The 20,468-nt window shown below is 37.9% G+C and overlaps 1 protein-coding gene and 1 long non-coding RNA gene across 2 annotated transcripts in view; one reads left to right on the forward strand and one right to left on the reverse strand.

Moving 5' to 3' along the window:
• Positions 1-20,468, forward strand: part of LOC117611091 (uncharacterized) — a 101,676-nt gene that overhangs the window by 67,496 nt on the left and 13,712 nt on the right. The window lies entirely within an intron of this gene.
• On the reverse strand, positions 15,078-17,147 carry LOC117611090 (uncharacterized). The gene is made up of 4 exons (XM_076689564.1): positions 16,714-17,147; positions 16,389-16,628; positions 16,146-16,274; positions 15,078-15,097 (listed from the first exon to the last, which is right to left on the reverse strand). Exons 1-4 carry the CDS (start codon positions 16,742-16,744, stop codon positions 15,078-15,080), a joined length of 420 nt encoding a protein of 139 aa, XP_076545679.1. The 5' UTR covers positions 16,745-17,147.

Raw genomic sequence — 20,468 nt, forward strand, 5'->3', positions numbered from 1 at the left:
GGAAAAGAAAAACATCCCTCTCACGCCACTTACATGAGAAATTCTCGTAACCCAAAGGGCTTGATAAGGGACGCAAGGCGGATAAATTTTCATTTTCCGCCGGGGCGTAACAAGAGAACATGTACGAGTCGCCTCGGTATTAGTACAGAGAATTAATTCGTCACTAATATTCGAAATTATAAAAGATTTCCATGCATCCAAAGGGGTGAATATTTGACCTTTTCTTTTTGGCCCTGGAGTAAAACGTATTATATTGTATCGGAGAAACCCCTCTGTGAACGCAGCATAACGAAGATTGTCGCGAAAATACTTCGCTGGTGCGCCGTTACCGATAGCGGCAGCACCTCTCGGGCCCTCTTTGTTAGCGCGGTCTCCTCTTTTCGCAGGAACCGGCACGCTCGACGCCATTACCGGTTTCCTTCTTGGATGATCGCTGAACGCGTGTATGTACTGTGCGTTGCAGCTAAGTTGCCGTCCAATCAAATTCGTTGACTTGCCTCCAGTCACACGTATTATGTATATTAGCTGAGGCCTTTACATCTACAAATCTATCGCGTGACGAACGTCGCCACGGACAGACATTGAAACAGAATGAGATAAAGCGATAGCGAGCGGCGAGTTGACTGCATTGGCGTAGAGGTAGATTCGGGATATACATTACTAAAAAGAAACAGAAAAGTTTTTACACTTGCCGTAGTATCATTTCCATAAATTTTATGTAATAATAATTTTTGTTTAATAATAATAATGTTCACATAGTTAAAGTAAATTTTGTTTTTTGTATATGTATTTAGAAAATTTACAAGTATAAAAAATGTTTATATTTGAAAAAAGTAATTGTCTTACCTAAACATCTGAGCTACTACTTTCACTTTCATCTTCGTCGCTATCTTCGGAAGTGGTGTCTAATATTTATAATCCTAAATTTTCTATTGTTTCTTTTGTTAAATTGTCTTTGGTCCAATAATTATTTTCAATTGTTTCAATATGTTTACAATTCTATAACGACCCAATTATAGGTACGTCACTGCACCGACGTATAGGGAGAGCGGTTCCCCAAGAAGGCGACTCGTATGAACGAAATTTGGGATTATAGGTTCGTGTGGTGTGCGGTTAAGGAGTGAAATCCAACATTAATGTATCAAACTAAAATTATTTTATTCAAGTAAGTAAACTAACTATGATTGTTCTGAGTATAACAATAGGTGCGGCTAGAATATGAAATACAATAAGAAATTATAATAAGTACGTCCTAGATAGTAAAATACAGTAGAAAATATATGATTAGTAATTAGTAAGTAATAATAACGCGACTTAATCTTCGAATACAGCCAACACTCTGTACAATTTGCCAAATTACACTAAGTACTGGAAACTATATTCCAGTGGCTTGTACGATACCTTCAGACACGAGCGGACTTTACCTACAGGTCGCAATCGGTTTCTGGTCTAGCCAGAGCTATGCTAATACAGGCCTGCTCAAGGAGCTCCGCTCCTCGCTAGCTCTTTACACTTGAGTATGTGTCTCACTATTAGCACGTGTTCAACACGTTGCGTACCATGAGTAGGGTGTCCACAGATCTGAACTCTCGTACGTCACCACTGAAAGAGAAGGACAAAGCTAATCTCGCGCTCTATAGTTGCCAAAGCAATTCAGCGCAAGCTTTCCTCTACTTCCAGAGTGCTGTCGGCATCTGACCGAAGTCAGGGAAGATCTGATCTGACTCTGCGTGGAACGCCTCTATTTATAGTCAGATTCTGCTGACTTAGCGCTTTCTTTTATTATAGGGTTCCTCTAGATTTCTGGAATTCCCCATCACGTGACGGCCGAGCACCCCTGCTCCTTAATCTACGTGATCGCCCTACTCTAGAATTTAACCCCACCGCGAGATCATCGGGGTTGCGCTGGCGCGTATGCATTTGTTTGTCGATCATTTATCGATAATCGACTTACCGACCGACTTACCGACTAAACGCTTATCGACTTATTAAATTAGACTATATTATCGATTAATGAAAATTATTTATTATAAGAAATATAATATAATACAAATTAAACTAAATACTTTTTTTTTATAAACTTAACTAAATATAAAAAAAAAATTAAATTAACCATTTTGTACAAAATTTGAACTAAAAATAAATTATAATAATAAAAAAGTGAAACGAAAAAGTGCTGGGTCTTCTTAGCGGGACGTTACAATTCTTTTCCCAGTCATCTGTTGTTATGGTAGCTATGGCTCCTTCTGTTAAACTGTGCAATTCGCTGAATGTTAATGTTGAGGGATTTTTCTCCCGTATTTTTCTTTTAATATGTGCCCAGATTAGTTCTATGGAGTTTAGTTCACACATATAGGGTGGCAATCTTAAAATATCATGTCCATTAGATTTAATTATTTCGTCTATTTTATATGTTTTCTCAGGTTTTCTGTGACGTTCTATTAATTGCGATAACTCATACTTGGTCATCGACTCTGAATGTATCACATCATTTCTAATGAACCAATCTATCATTTCCGATTTTCTTGCATATTTCGATGGTGGCTTATTTATTTGGGTGGAGTGATACGGAGCATTATCCATAATGATGACACTCTTCTCCGGTAAGTTGGGCAGTAATTTTTCGGTTATCCATTTTTCAAAATTGGCAGTGTTCATTTGGCCATGGTAATCGCCAGTGGTGCTTCTGGACTTAAAAATTGAGCCTGCATTTGGCACAAATCCATTGTTTCCACCAGCATGGATAATTATGAGCCGGTGGGAAGAACTTGCACTTTTTATAACTCCCAACATGTCGTCACTCTGCCAATATTTGGAGAAACACAACGTATCATCTACCCACGTTTCATCAATATAAACTATGTTTCGTCCTATCGATCTGTAGTGCGCAACAGCTCTCAAATATTTCTCTCTCCAGCTTTTGATGTTCGGTTTTTCTATTAGGACTTTCCTGATGCTATTACTTTTTTTTCCATTTGAATCCCATATTTTTTAATAGTCGGTAGAGAGAGTATACTGACCATGGAAAATGAATTTTTTCGCGAATGGCGATCAAGAGCTTAGGACCAGTGGGTATACATTTCTTTTTAACGTAGAAGTCAGTTATTATACCTCTAATGACAGCTCTGTTCTCCTGAGAGCAATACAACTCCGTGGTCCTTTTTTGCTTTTTTCCTGGCGATGGTAAATTTTCCTCCTCGGAAGAACTCTCATTTCGAATCCTGCTGATTGTCCTCACTGATAGTCCTGTATAATCAGCAGCACGAATTGCAGGTTTGTCAATAGGGTGAAGGAATTCCCCTTTTGTTGCTTCCTCCTCACATTTTGTTATAAGTTTTTTTACCATAGTGCGCGCTTCACTATGGATTATTTGTCCTTTTTTATGACTAGCCATTATTCTAACAAAAGTACTTAAACACTTAACTAAACACTACACTAAAACCGAAAATTGTCATTGTACTTTAACACTAAACTTATCAGTACACTTATAGTATTTTACACTAAATGGTACTAACGATAACTTATAATAAAAACGGAAATGAAAACAAAAAGCTCAGAAAAACGATCAACGATGTGCACATACAGACTGCTCTGGGAAAACTGTTACTTGGAGCATTGGAAAAATCTTTTTGGAGCCGTTGTTTATGGTTTCCACTCCTTCGTCGTGCAATAAAGTGCATCGCACGAAGGCATCTGAAGAACATCAGTTGTCTTTGCCTACCAAAGTGCGACCCATGGGACCCTTCTGCAGCAGATAGGACACTTGCGAAAGAAAAGTTTGGGACGGCAACGCGACATTCTAATCTCTAACCTTGTGTGACTGGCATACCCTTGTAATCGTTTTCACGTGAATCCTAATAAGATAACTCTCTGATTTTTAAGACTGTAAACTGTAGAGTTTGGTTCTAGGCTAACATAAACTTCGGATATGGTTTCGAACAAAACTGCACATTATTTCACTAGGTAATCTTCTAACACAGGTTTTGAATAAACCATAGATATTCAAGAAAAAAGAATAAATCAGGATAAATCATTTTTAAATAAAAAGAAAACTATTTGTCTTAATAATAGGTATATTTAAGAAAAAATAACATATGTTTTAATAATATAACATAATAATAATACATTATTACAAATACATTAATAATTTGAAAAAAATTGCAGTCTGGGAACATGTATATAGAAAATATAAATTTCCTCCGCGAATATGGAAATTTTACGCCTATGCAATCTGGCCGCTCACTTCTCAAGTTACGGGCTCCTGGAGGGGATTAGGTGGAGCGAACGCACAGTCCCCTTGCCCCGCTGTCGGTTCAGTTTGTCGGTGCTCGGCAACTTAGCTGCAACACACAGTACACGCGGCGGAAATACACGCGGAGAAACTACACGCGGCGGAAATACACGTGGAAAAGTATACGCGACGAAAAAAATACATTTGTAATTATATACAATTTCAAAACTGGACCCGCCAATACTACAAAAAAACCTATGACATCCTACTCTAAATCGTCACTATGTAAAGTTAACTGTTGGAAATTAATACTATCACTACGCGGTGTATACAAATTTGAACCTACCATCAATTCTACATGCCTGTCGTCAACAAACATTGTGCGACTGCATTCCTTCCTAGCTTTGAGCGCTGTGCGCACTACTGTTATATATCAGGGTGTCTGGCAGGCTTAGTAGAAATAATATACTACGGTATTCCTTTTCGATGTATTTATATATATCTTTATTCGCTTTCTGAATTACACACTTCCTTTCTCTAGCAAGGCCAGTCCTATAATGGACGGCTAGTTTTTCCCACCAGCGCCGCGCGCTCTACGCCTAGAACTATATATGTAGAAATAGAAAGGCGACTATGAGGGAGCAATCGTTCTGTACTCCTACAACTACACATATAGAATTTAGTAAATCGCTGCCTACCTTATTTCTCTTTCTATTTTTCACGTCAGGCAACATGAAGAAAATTCTTTCCGATTCCGCATTAGAATGCGGAAGACATCGAACTACATTTAAGGGGGTAGACACGGCACGTGACCTCTCCGATTCGGGACGTCGCACAGCGTTACTAGTAGCGATGCTAGCTGGACAAAACCTTTTTTATGTCTATTAATACAAAGTGTGGCTTTAATAAATTAATATACTTATTTTTTAATCTATACAGTATTTAATAAGAAATTTTATAAAACAATAAACATATTTATGTTGAATGAAAAATTTATCAATCTTCATTGCTTACGGAACTACACTCTTCATCGGTACTTATTGAAACTGTATTTTCATTAGAAATATGAAGTAATAAATCATTATTTAGTTTTAGTAAATTTCTAACTTTGAAAGGTATCGTGTTAATCTTTTTTTTGTGGCTTACTCTATAACTATTTACAAGGGGTCAGACGTAATCAACAACATTGTTAACAAATCTGTATTTGTTGCAGTACGTGACATTTTGCGTGAATGTCTTTCCCGAAATCTTCTGCAGTCTTTATTTCTAGCTTCCTGAGCCTCTTCAGAAAGCTGGCCAATGGGTATAATACAACTATTAATAATATCGGAACTATGAAAAAATAATTTGTGTAATGTTACGGGCATGAAATACCACGAATATAATTTTAAATAAATATTTTTTGTCTCTAAACAGAAAGATTTAAATTTTTCTATATCAATGACATGGCTTGAAGATATCGCTTGTAAAATTGTGCTTAGATTTTCAATTAATTCATGATTAATGCCCGTGATTTGTGAAGTTATGAAAGATATTTTTAAAAAATCGTCTTGCCAAATTTCCATCGTTTGTGGAACCATAACCCGGCTTTGGTTTGTCTACTATGACACCCATCTGTTCTTTAAATTTTTTTTGAATTTCGACCTTCCTCAGTTGTATTAAAGATTTTTCAATTTCGCCTCTAATTTGCCACTTTTTTAGACTTAATCTATAACTTATATGCAATAAGCATTCATAACTTCTTATCCTTACATGCAAGGGTGATATACCGAAACTATAATTAGCAATATTGTTATTAATATCGGTAGGTTCATTGTTTAAGTTTTTTGGCGTTGCACCACATATGTAGCACTTTTGACTCGATGAAGTGTTTGTTACTACGTTACAAATTTATCATTGTTAATAATAGCGTATATTTTATTTCCAAACTTTGTCCTTCAATTACTAAACGTTTCGGGCATAAATTATCAATCTGATTTTGAATTGCACGAACTTCGGTCTCTATCAATTCAGTTGATTCTTTTTTAAATATAAATTTTATTGGGCGACAAAATCGTGTTGAAGAACAAGATGGGTTTTCCCAAATAGTGCCTATTTCATTATTTAATTTTATTGGCACAAATGAAATAAGAAATAGGAATTCATCAGAACTTTCAGGTGATTGAAATTTTTGTTTATAAGTACTGTGACCACTACTTCCATCACAGCCCGATTTACAAATAAAATTTAAATTTCTTTGGTTTCTAAAAATTGATTTTTCAGCTAATGACAGTCGATGTACCCAATGATCCAAAGCTTCCTGAAGAGGTATTTCTGCACTAACTTCTGTTACTGTATAATTTAATGGCAGACATGCCTTTTTAGATTGTCTTATACTATAATAGGACGGATAGAGGTCGTGCCCTAATGCAATAGCATTTTTTTGCATAAGATTATATGTAAAATACGTTTGTTTTGTGTCGACATAAAAAGCTAAAGCTTCATCCCCTGACATTGATCGTTGACAATGTTGTTGATCTGTCTGCTTCCGTAGTTTTTTCATTTCCGTGGAAACACGTTTTGGAGACTTTGACAATTGGGCCAATACGGTTGCTACGTTACGGTCGCCTTTGGCACGCATTGACATTTCTGCTGCAAACATTAGTTTTTCTGCAGAGTGGGTTGTTGTTAAGTCATGAAGTCTTCGTTTCTTGGATTTTGTTGAAATTTCCACGAAAGGTTTTTGAGGCCTTCCTGTAGATACTCTCGACGTAGATGGTACAACAAAATCATCTTTTAACCCTTTCGGTACGGAGGAGCTGGCCACGGTTATACATTCACTGGACGAGAAAGTTTTCCGCGAGAGTGATTACACTGTACGGCAGTGTAAGCCGCAAAAGGGGACTTGAACCAACTTTTAAATAAAATATTCAAAACATTTACGACATAAGCATACATACCAATTTCTTTACACTAGCTTGTTCCGTGGATGCCGACTTTAGGCGGCGATAGTACCCAAAGAATGTATCGTGGATGCCGACTATAGGCGGCGATAGTACCGAAAGGGTGAAATAACCGTTGAAGATTATAAAATCTTCAGCTTGAAGCCATGATTCTATACACGTATTTATACAATTCATTAAGACGATCGTCCTTTCGAAAATTCCTCCAAACGTCAAAAAATTCAAATCGTGAAATAGCGATCTGTGTCACTAAAAATATTAATATTATATATATTTGCACATTTCTGCATACTAAAATTTATGTGCAGAAATAGTTTAAGGTATACTCTAATACTCTTAATAAGAATTTCTGTGTTTATTGGCGATTATTATATACCTTAACCTTATTGAATATTGCAAACATAACAATAATATTAAATATAATTTTCGGAATTAATTAAAATGATTTAACGTACTTTCGTTGTAAGTTTCCATTATAGGACTTCTATTTAAACTAAAAGAAACTGAATACAAAACGTATTTTGATAATATTCCTTGATATTAATATTTGTTTCGAGGGGAGCGAGGGAAGCCGGGGAGAGTCCGTACACACAAAAAAAATACACAAAAAAAAAATGTACGAGATAGTCTAGACGTAATCAGTTTATTAAAATAACCGTAATTGAGGAGACACAAATCAGGTGGAAGAAGGCCGGTACAGTAAAACCTGGATAAATTCAACCAAGATTGGGACCCAGTGGTTGCGTTTACCTAAGCGCGGAGTCGAATCTCAGGTTACACGCGACGACCAGCCAAGCGTGAACGTAGAAAGGGACAGACAGTGGTGGAAAGAGAGAGGTCCGATGATCAAAGGAATGAGCCGAAACGTATCGGTGTGACTAATACTAATTGAATCAGAAAACTTTTTTATTTTTGACTTTTTTTTAGTGAAACTTTTACTAGCGCATGGTGAGATTTTTGTGATTAAAGTGGTACCAAACACGATGTAGTTTCAATTATAATTACTTGCTAAAATTGATGTTAAAAGTTGGCGAAAAGCAAGAGAGATCGAAATCAAAACCAATCGCGGTGTCGACTCTGGTTTCAAAGGTTTCATTTATCCTGGCGAGGTATCGATTCTGGGCATTTAATGTTTCATTTATTCAAGCGAGGAGTCGATTCTGAGTACGTACACATGTTTTCTATTCAGCCGACATGCCGATTCTGTGTCCGTACATGGTTTTTATTCAGCCGACATGCCGATTCTGAGTACGTACACATCTTTTGTATTCAGCCGACATCATTTATATTCAGTCGTGGTGTCAATTCTATGTTGTTTATTCTATTACTATTGTTTATAAATATAATTCAAACTATATCGTGTTTGGTATCATTTTAATCAGAAAAATCTCACAAATGCGTTAGTAAAAGTTTCATTGAGAAAAAGTTAAAAATAAAAAAGTTTTATCGTTGAATTAGTATTAGTCACACCAATATTACGGTCGGATCATATTACACGGTTTCCTCGTCGAGCGGCTCGGTTCGCCTAGGGGGATCCCCCCAAGTGGAGGGGATAGCGATGTTGCACTTATCCAAGCATTGTTTCGTTGCATTTATCCAGGTTTTTTGTACACCGTGCGCGGTTCGCGCGGATCAAAAGTACAATCGTATATGCTCGGCCTTTCACTCCCAATTAACACTAGTCACAACCGTTCAGCGAGGAGATCGAGGGGGCGCGGGTAACCCGTAACAGACTCAAAGGGGTTCGAATCACGAGGTCGAGGTATCCGTTTCGAATGTTCCACAACACGTGGCGTTGTCTAGAGATCCGAAAGAAAATATAAGCGAGGTCACACACCGATCTCGGCGGCACGAGGTAACATCGGAGTATGCTTCTTACACAACAAATGCTAACGAGACTCAAAAATGCACAAAATGTACGGAGCGCGATGTCAACGTGATCGTTTACCAAAACGCAATATGGCTGCGCGGCACGCGTCGCTCCTTCCCGAAATTTAGTTCGCGAAAAAGAACGCGTGGCGGCCGCACCTCCCGGACGGGCCCCGCGTGACGAGGCGTTTATACGCGCGTTCACGCAACAATATTAAATTAGAGCTCGTAAAAGCTGTCAAGTTAAAAACATTAGAATGTGCTGCTTAATCTGGTAACTACTTTCTGTAGGTAAAAGATTTGGGAGCAATACTGACAAAGAAATATCGATATTCTTATTGTTTAAACATTTCTTCATATAATAAGCATTTATATTTTATGAAATTATGTTACGAGTTTTGTCCAATTAATTACCCTGTAGTCGCGACACTGTGCGTCGGTATTACAGTTGTTTTTTCGTTGGGCCTGGTGGAGCCACTTGCGTAGTCTGGTACGAACTTGAAAGGTTTAATTCTCAGCTATCGTGCGCACAACACGATCTAGGAAGGCAACAGCGCCTCAAGTATTTTTACAAACACATTCAAACGCTCATCTCGCCAGAGGCATCGCGACAATATGGCTGAAGAACAAAATCGAAACATTGACGCGTGTTTAGAGTGAGATGTACGGTGATCATGCTATCCTTCTTTGAACCTAAATGATAGAATTGTCCCGCTCCGATAAATTCTGACTAACTGAACGCGTGGATTTTATATAGCGCACCGTAGCACCCCTCGCTGCTGAAAAATATATGCCTACTCTGAAGAACTGAAGGAACGTGCAATCTGAGAATTTTTTTAGAAAAAGTTATTAGCTTCTTTAAATAAATGTTTTTTAATTCATAAAAGCATACAGAGTGCGTCATGCAATTTCTGACGGGTTATATCTTGAATTTGGTAAGAGATAGGAAAAAGCAGTTTATGTCTATTTTTCTGTGATTTCATTTTCTCCGTGAATGCAACGATGCACTCAAAAAATGCAAATCCACTTTTTATTTAAATGGAATTGCATTTTTTTTTTTACTTGTGTCAACTCCTTGAAACATTCTGCATAAAAAAGTACTATGGTACTATTAGAACTAATAAATGGAGGGACCTCGCGTCTACATATACAGTAAAAGCTGATTATATGCAACAGAGATTGGGAACCAGACGTTGCATACATCCAGCCGAGATGTCGAATCTCGAATTAGATACGACGACCAGCCAAGCATGAACGTAGAAAGGGACAGACAGTAGAGGAGAGAGAGAGAGATCTGATGATCAAAGGAAAGAGCCGAAACGTATCGGTGTGACTAATACTAATTCAGTTATAAAACCTTTTTATTTTTGACTTTTTTTTACTGAAACTTCTACTAGCGCATTGGTGAAATTTTTCTGATTAAAATGATACCAAACACGATATAGTTTGAATGGGGCGAGGTTATGGGGCGCTGTGAAAAATCCAGGCGGGCCGCGGTCAAAACTTAGCGAAAAGGGACAATCTCAACATTCAGAATGAGAGAAGGACAGCACGACTGTAGTACGTCTCATTCAGCGTTCGGGCGATATTGCTGTTTTCGCTTGTCTTCGCAGCACAGTTCGAGTGACGTAATCAAACTAACGCTTGATTCTGACTACGATTCCAAATCGGCAGCCTTTCTACTTAGATGCCACCTTATAACTACTAGCTGAACTAAATTTGTCACGTGACTTGCTCTGTAGTATCCAGATAATGGCGGAACTTGTTTTTGGGAATGCTTTTACGGGAATACACTTTTCGGCCTCATATGAGAAGATTTTGATCTAAATAACGGTTCATTCGAAAGAGGAAGGTTCAATGCAGGGCGGTCTGGTCACCGTTTGAGTCACGGAACTGTTTTAGTGACCTAAAAAATACTTGGAATCTGCGGATGTATTTTGTCGATTTTTCCTCTACTTTGGACACTCATATTATTAGATATCAACACAATCGCGTTGAACCATGACCAGACCGCCCTGCATTGGACCTTCCTCTTTCGAATGAGCCCTTACCCAGCCCTAAATCTTCTCATATAAGGACGAAAAGTGTATTCCCGTAAACCCCTGTTTAGGCCCATTTTTGCCGGTAATGTCACCTTGCAGCATTACCCGTGTCTACCCCCTTAAGGGACAGCGAGGTGACATTACCGGCAAAAACGGGCCTATTAATGGGTTTACGGGAATCGGTTATTTGTCCTTATATGAGAACACATAGGGCTGGGTGAGGGCTCATTCGAAAGAGGAAGGTCCAATGCAGGGCGGTCAACTCATGGTTTAACGAGATTATGTCCATATTTAATAATATCAGTGTCGAAAGTGGACGAAAAAATCGACAAAATGCAGTTGCGGAATCGAAGCATTTTTAGGCCACTAAAACAGTTCTGTGACTCAAACGGTGAGTTGACCGCCCTGCATTGAACCTTCCTCTTTCGAATGAGCCCTCACCCAGCTCACGATCTTCTCATATAAGGACGAATAACCGATTCCCGCAAAAGCATTCCCAAAGACGAGTTCCGCCATTATCTGGATACTACAGAGCAAGTCACGTGACAAATTTAGTTCAGCTAGTGGTTAGGAGATGGCGCCTACTCAGGATGACTGCCACCGTGGAATCATAGGAAAACCGAAGCGTTTGCTTGATACATATGTCACAGTAAAAACGTGATGCAGGCAATGTATCCATTTTCGTAAGATTGTAGGTTAGGTTATATGTATGTTAGGGACGGCTTATTTTATAGGTCATCGGTTATTTGAAATCACTGTGGAATTTATATTGTCATTATATGGCAATATTATTTAAAATAAAAAAAGAGAGATTAGAACTTTTTTACTAATACTGGTATTATTCATTTACTGATACCATATTTTCAAAGTGTGGAAGTTAGACCTAATCTTTCAAATTATTCCTCTTATTATTATTCTTTTTTATTCTACTGACTATTCTATAAAACATATAGTAAACGTATATGTATGTATACAGGGTGTCCCAGAACTGGGGTAGGAACGGAAGAGGGATGATTGGTGAGGTCATTCTAAACAACTTTTGCTTTGCTAAAATGTTGGTTAAGGCTTCGTTTTCGAGTTATTAACGAAAAACACTGGCCAATCAGAGCGCGCCGTTAGCGCGGGCCGAACCGCGAGAGTGTTGGGTATGTTCCGCGCGGTCGTGATCAAGTGCCGAGGCACTACGTCGGTATGATAGGATTCGTTGAGTAGAAGTTGCATCGGATAATGAATAAAAAAAGAAAAGAATAATTGTATCGAATTATTGATTACTCATGAACAACGAATCCTATTACACCGACGTGGTGCCTCGGCACTTGATCACGACCGCGCGGAACATACCCAACACTCTCGTGGTTCGGCCCGCGCTAACGGCGCGCTCTGATTGGCCAGTGTTTTTCGATAATAACTCGAAAACGAAGCTTTAACCAACATTTTGGCAAAGGAAAAAGTTGTTTAGAATGACCTCACCAATCATCCCTCTTCCGTTCCTACCCCAGTTCTGGGACACCCTGTATAAATATGCGTCTGTCATGTATGTTTATTAAAACTGAAAAGTTTACAATCAAAAGAAGGGTGGGCTGACGAATGATGAAAAACACTTTATTCTTTATTTCATTTTATTTATTTCGTATTATTGAAAAAAAAATATATGTATCATTTAAAAATCAATAATTGTTTGGCACTTCCGCCTCTTCCTCCTCTTCCACCTCTTCCTCCTTGTCCTCTTCCTCCTCTTGCCGCCCTTGATTTTCCTCCATACATCTTCTCCCTCTGCTTTCTTTTTAATTCCTTTATCTGTAATACGAAAAATAAATATAAATCTTACGTTCATTACAATTCATAAGTTTCATTGAAACAGTATACTCATGCAAATACTGACCTACACTAATCGATCGTAACTCATACATACTGAAATTGTTCCAACTCACGTGCAATTAAACTGTTCAGGCATTATCGCAGCATGATAAAGTACATGGCAAAATTTATACATTTTTTAAAGTGTACAGAATTAAAACATTAGGATCATAATTCTGCAACTATATTACATACCAACATGTCTCAAGCCCTGTTTCAGTCGGAAGAAGTCAAATTTATATGAACACCAAAAGTGTAATAGTCGTATATTTATGATTATAACCAAAACTGATCTCGGTATTTTAACATGCTAAACTGGAAAAAGTCTATACATCTTGCCAAGTACTTTATTATATTGCTATAATGCCTAGACGTTTTCACACTTTCATAACAATACAACAAATGCGTAAATCTACGTACCTCTCTTTTATATTGAGCTACGAGCTCTTTAAAAAAACTGCAATTGCCGCAGTTCGATGAACCGGAACTAAGTGCTGACCGGCTCCGGTCACGCGGTGGAGTTCTCCTCCGCGACGTACCACGGGACCGGCTCCGGTCCCGTCGGGGGGACCTTGACGGGTTTCGGGAGCGACTCCGGTCCCGAGATGGAGTCCGCCTTCCTGATGACTTTTGGGACCGGCTCCGGTCCCGTCGGTCCCGTGATGGACTTCGGTCACCGCTTAGTCCTCCAGTATTTTCGGGATGACCCATCGTCGGGCCTTCTTTGGTACTCATCTAAAAACGAGTGACAATGAAGAAACAGTGAAAATATTGGATGTAATTTGAAAGGGAAGTAAAAAAGTACACGTTTATGAAGTTTGTACATTGTGGTATAATATAGGCTTCTTTTAGTCGAAATTTAGCACAGTTACGGAATCTGTACATTTCTAAATGCTGGAATTTGTACTTTTGAGGTTCAGAAATTGTTTAATTTTCATCACTTGTCTTCAGTTTTAACTAAAGAAAACCTATATTTTACCTCAATGTATACGCCTTTTATAGACATATCGCGGGTAAATTATAACATAACTTTCTTATTCCACGTGAAAATAAATACACGAATCTTTGAGCGTAAGAAATACACGTACACTCAAATAATCACAGTTGATAATACTTTTGCACAAAAAAATACAACAATACTATGACGGTAATGAAACTTTATCCGGAATATGTCTAAATACACTTTTGGGTTCAAAGTAAAATGTAGAAGTGTGTCAGTTATTATGAAAGTGGCGTCAGTTGAAATAAAAAAAAAAATCGAACTTTACATTTCTTATGTATCAGGTTCATATAATACGTAATAAATTCGCTAAATCAACAATATGTATCCATGCCTCAACTCATGATACGATAAAAGATAACATCACTTTTAACAAAAAATACAACCCACTACAAAATGCAGTAACAAGTATGAAAAAAATAAATGAAATTTAATAAACGGAAAATTTAGAATTCGACCACTTTCATATTACCGGCACATAGCGAAAAAAACTGGGGTAGTAAGCGTCAATATACTTACGATGTTGACTTTGTGACGGTCACTGTTTTTCTGACGATCCAGCCCTTGCTGTCCTCAAGGGTCGACAGGGCCCAAATTGCCTTTCTCACTCACTGCATATTTTGTATTTCACTTGCACCAAGGACAGAGGGATACGTCAGCGGCCCGCGTGAAAATTCGAATGCGCAAAGGTTTGAAAACGTGTGGCGTACCCGCGCATACTTGCGGGGTGTTCCTTCGCCGTTAGCAAGTGGAAAAGGATAACTGTAGAACGAAATATGAATGCATTTATGGATTCTACGTATCAAAAACTACTAAAGAGCAAGAAAAAAGGGCAATAATTTTATGTCCCTGGAATCAAAGTTCAGCCAATTATATAGCTATATATATCCTACAATCCTATTTACAATTTGAATATTTTCCAATTACTACAAACGGTTCATCTAAAAATATTTTTCAACAAAAAAAAAACCGACTTCGAAATACACTAAAAAGTGTAAAATAATTTCTATATCATTTATACCAGTATTCCACAGCTGTTCATAAATTCTACTTCATCATTAAATAGGATACTAAATACATTTCAACCTTTTCGGAGGCGGCGCAAAATGCAAAACTTTTCCTCTACTAGGAAGATCCTAGTTCAGGCGACGGTAACCTGTAACAAATGACCCATTTCATAATTTGAAGTAAACAATATTGAACGGGAATCAACATACCCATTGCGGATTAAGTATAGTGCAGTTCACGAGAAACCATACTTAACTCACGCAGGTTACTAGGTCTAGGGACATGTTTAATAACGCGTGTGATTTCCCTGTACAGCTTGCTTTTTACTGTACGATGATATAATTGTTTCTTTGAAAAAAAAATAATAGGAATTTCATTGTATCGTGTATCTGTACCATATCATCATCGGTTATCAGTTGTCGTACGTCATATATTTCTGTCCGCTATTTATTTGACTGGAAAGTAAGAAGCAAGGTGTAGAGGATAATCACACACGTTATTAAAAATCTCCCTAGACCTATTGAGCGAGTGAAGTGTGGTCTGTCGTGAATAGCAGTACATACATCAGAAGTGGTACCAACTTCTGATACAATCGTTGTAATTACAAATGTTTTGTGCCGTGTCTATAACGTTTGGAATTGTATTTCTTACGACTGATGAATTACCAATTTGCCATACCGCAATGGAATCGTTATTAGCAGGATCGTATATTCTGGTATTTATAATTTTGCGCCGCCTCCGAAAAGGTTGAAATGTATTTAGTATCCTATTTAATGATGAAGTAGAATTTATGAATAGCTGTGGAATACTGGTATAAATGATATAGAAATTATTTTACACTTTTTAGTGCATTTCGAAGTCGGTTTTTTTTTGTTGAAAAATATTTTATTTCACTGTTTTTAGTGGTACGTTTAGTATTTGTAGGATGTCGTAAGGAAATAAAAGAAAACAATCTAAAATATATTTTTATTTGTTTTTATTTGTGAAATATTTGATAAGAAAAGAAGTAACAAAAAAATTAGAATATAAAAATGCAAATGAGAATGATGATAAAAAAAATTAAAATGGTGATAAAATAAAATAAAAAAATTAAAACGAATGAGAAATAAGAAATGAAATAAAAATAAAAAAAGAAAGTATAATAAATAAGGAATTAAATGTGAAATAAACTATAGAAAGAGAAATTTAAAATAAACTAAAATAATATTTGTTGATGGCGCCGCCCCTTCCGCCACCCATTCCGGCACCCATGCCGCCACCCCTCCCTCCCCGCGGCCATCTCCCGCGATTTTGGCGGCGTCTAACGCCAGCAGCCGTTCCTCTCTCTGTAACGTAAAATTGTACATGTTAATATAGGTCACCCATTTTAGAATAATTTTTTATATTACTTGAGACGGAAATGTGTTAATAATTTTTTCGCTTATATCTGCGAAACTCACTTCGCCGCGGCTTCACATCCGCCTCAGTTTCGTCCGGGTGCTGCGGCGGTTGCTGGTGCTGCGGCTGTGGTTGTTGTTGCGGCGTTTGTTGCTGCTGCGGCGGTTGTTGCTGGTGCAGCATTTGCTGTTGCTGCAGCTGTTGCTGTAGCACCGCAACCTCCCTGTCCCTCTCCTGCTGCCGCGTCTGCATGTGCTGCAGCTGTTGCTGCAGCTGCAGCAATGCGTTCATAATTTCGTTTTCTGAAACACAAAGGAGGTATGTAACATGCATGTTTTTGAATCATGCAGTATATTACTTTTTCACTGAAGTTGGAATTATACTTACGTTCATTTGTTTCAACGTTCATGTCGGTCATATTTCTGTGAGAAAAAAAGAATGTTTTTTTTGAATAAAAAGAAAATAATCCGTTGGCATTTGTGGATGAAGTTCGTAAAAGTAATCACCCCTATTTCTTTAAAATTCAGTAATCTTACGTCTTTTATACGCTGATTACGAATATCGTAGACAATGCTATCGAACAGTGTTTACGAGCTGTGAACGGTTACATGTAATTTTTGAATATATGATATCGGAATGAATATGATAGTGAAATTTGGCGACAACTTGATTTTCATTGTAAATAAAAAAAAATTAAATTTGTTTACGTTAATGTCACTGAATACAACTCCTTCTCAGAAACGGAAGCAGTACTGCCGCAAAACAGCAAATCCTAATATCCTGAAGTAATTGACTAAACGTATGTACGTTTATCTTGTCGCGTCGCCGCCACAATAATTTGTAACTAATAATGTTGTTGAAAGAATTTCTTATTTTTCGCGTAAGCGGTGCCGGCCGCGTTAGGATGGCCCAATAGTCGCCAATTTTTCACTATGATATTCGTAATCAGTGTATCAACGAACGTAAGAATCTTTTTATTGTTTAAATCCAAAAAATGGGGGCTGAGTGGTTTTCCGAACTACACCCAACGAAACCACGAACCATTAACGATGAAATTAATATATGTTATATGCATAATATATATTATATAAAGAAATGAAATATTGCTTGTTATTTGGTACTTACGTCTGAACAGCAGCTCGTTCGGATTGAAAATGAACAAAATCTGTGTCTTCTAAAGGAAAACAGTTGATGGGGCACATTCCATGATCACATACACAAACAATTTTCGCTGTTGCGTCGTATAGATGCACAAATATCATCTAGTTCCTACATTGTTAGAAGTTTGGCGACTGCTTCGAACGTAAAGAACGACAGCGATTGAATCAGAGGACGGAGCGAAAACAATCGACTGTATATCTGTAGAACAATACTAATGCAACGATGCAAGTTTTTTATTTATAATTTTTTGGGTTTAAAAGTGTTATGAACAGCTTTGTGATAATTTTCTGATGAAAATAAGACCAAACTGGAAGTAAATCGGACTAGTTTTTGTATTAATCAGTTTCAATTGATGAGGTGAATCATTACTAGCCAATGAAAGTAAAATTAAACCGAATTATGTCGTGTTGGTACTCATTTTAATCGGAATAACCTGAAGAATTCATTGATACTATTTTTTGGAAGATAAGACAAAAATTATTGAAAATGTAATGTTCTTTACTGGTTGGTGATATGTTTTACTCGCGGCATCCCTTTGGAATGCATCTATCTCGTTTTCTCGCGTAATACGTATTTTCTTTCCTTTTTTATGACGGATCCGAAGCTCTGCTGGGTTCCAGGAAATTGGCAGTAAGGCAATGTCAAGCAATTTTATCGGCCAGCGTAGGGGAAATGAGGGATCCGTTGCACACGTCGCCGCTTTCTTAATTTTTTATACCAGCCAATTCAGTAGATGTAGGTGTTTCGACCAATAATATATTACGGCTGCAAGTCGTGTGAGCAAAGGCGGGGCACGAGCGATTCTACCCAAATTTTTTGCGACGGCCAAGTTACGAACGGCGAACAGCAGTCAGTTTCAATTAATACCTTGCAACGGTGCTTTGCATTGAATTTTTTTTCAATATATTCTGTTGTAAGGTAAATTGTAACAACTATTTTTTTTTTGTTTTTTTTTTTTACATTTATTTTGTAATAATTTATAAATAAAGAAGAGGGTCCAATTTTGCTTTCAGTAAGTAATTGTATTTGGAAACAAACGGACCAAGTCTGCTTGAAGCGACTTATTTATATAAAAGAAGTGTGCTTGAAGCGACTAATTGTTAAAAGAAGTCTGCTATAAGGGAGCATAAAAGAAGTCTGCTTTAAGCGACTGATTGTTAAAACAAGTCTGCTTTAAGCGACTGATCGATAAAACAAGTCCGCTGTACGCGACTGATTGATAAAACAGGTCTGCTTTAAGCGAGTAATTGTGAAAATAAAAAAAGCGCAGCAAATCCTTTCTTTCAATCCTTCATCTTCACTGAAACCAGGTAGGTGTGCTATATGAAAGTATGGGTAGACGTACAAAAAGTGCATCCCGTATGAGACAGAGTCGTGCTAATGAATCAGATGATGCCAAACAATTACGTCTTTCAAAAAAACGTCAAAGAACCGCAGAGGCACGGCGTCAAGAAAGTATTGATGAACGCCGTGCGAGATTGTCTGCACAGCGGAAATATGCTGTTTCGAAATTATCGCGCGAAACGGTCGATGAAAAAAAACGTCGGCTAAGCATAATTTCTCATCGTTTAAAGAACGAATCTGCCGAGCAACGGTCATGTCGTATCGAATTAATCCGCAGGCGTTTAGCGAACGAATCTGCCGAGGAACGATCACGCCGATTCCGATTAATCCGCAGACGTTTAGCGAACGAATCTGCGGAGGAACGATCACGGCGTTTCCGATTAATCCGCAGACGTTTAGCGAACGAATCTGCCGAGGCACGATCACGCCGATTCTGATTAATCCGTAGGCGTTTAGCGAACGAATCTGCCGAGGAACGATCACGCCGTTTCCGATTAATCCGCAGACGTTTAGCGAACGAATCTGCTGAGGCACGATCACGCCGATTCCGATTAATCCGTAGGCGTTTAGCGAACGAATCTACTGAGGAACGTTCGCAACGTCTAATGGTTATGAGAAATCGTACGCGAGAAGTACTACTAAGTGAACGTACCGAATCACGAAATATGCGTTTAAGGAATATGCGTGAACTAGCGAAAAATCGAAGAAAAGAACTTCTCCTTCAGGTAGACAACTTTAAATCGACTATTAATATTTTTGCTGATGTACCATGTGCAGTGTGTTACAAGACTTTATATCCGCAGCAACGTTACGCTTTGCACGCGCAGCCTTTGTCTGGTCTAATTCCTGCAAATTTAATACAATCGGAGAAGATGACAACATGTTCTCGTTGCCTACATCATCTTAAAAAATACAAAGTTCCATCTCAGGCATTCTGGAATAAAATGGAACTAATGTCTGTACCTCAGGAGATAGCAGATTTATCGGAAATCGAGAAACAAATGTTGTGCCGAATAGTACCGTTTCTTAAAATCATGAAAATTCAAAATCGCTTCAGTCAGGATTGGTGCAAAGGTCAGGTAGTCCTATTTGCCCGCGATGTGTTCGAAGTAGCCGAGCAACTTCCACTTAGATTAAACGAAACCGGTATAATGATTGTAGTGGAAAGCCTCGAAAATTTTGAGCGACAAAGACAATTTGAAATAGACGTTGGCAAACTTCGAGTAGCTTTACAATGGCTATTACAAAATAATGCTTTGTACAAAGATGTGCGACCATGTTTTTCTAATATTAGCAATAACATTTTGGAAATAGCTGATGTCGTTGAAGAGCCTTGTATTGTAAGAAACGAAACGGAAGTTGCAGAAAGAAATTCTGAATCAAACAGTAGATTTGTGAATGTTGGACAGAATGTAGGTATTTTACGAGGCTCGTGCCATCAAGCTAGCGATCGCTTCAGTATTGAATCTCGCGGTAAGCAATGTACTGGCATAGCTGCAGTTGCTTGTGTTGCATTTCATTTGCTCGACCCTAGTACGTGGTGTACTAGTGATGTCGATTATATACTTTTAGTTGGAGATAAATATTACCGTGATTGCATTGAAGCGCGAAGTAATCCTGACCCCAGAGAAGTCAAT

Source organism: Osmia lignaria, chromosome 8 (genome assembly GCF_051020975.1).
Source record: "Osmia lignaria lignaria isolate PbOS001 chromosome 8, iyOsmLign1, whole genome shotgun sequence".
Taxonomy (NCBI): domain Eukaryota; kingdom Metazoa; phylum Arthropoda; class Insecta; order Hymenoptera; family Megachilidae; genus Osmia; species Osmia lignaria.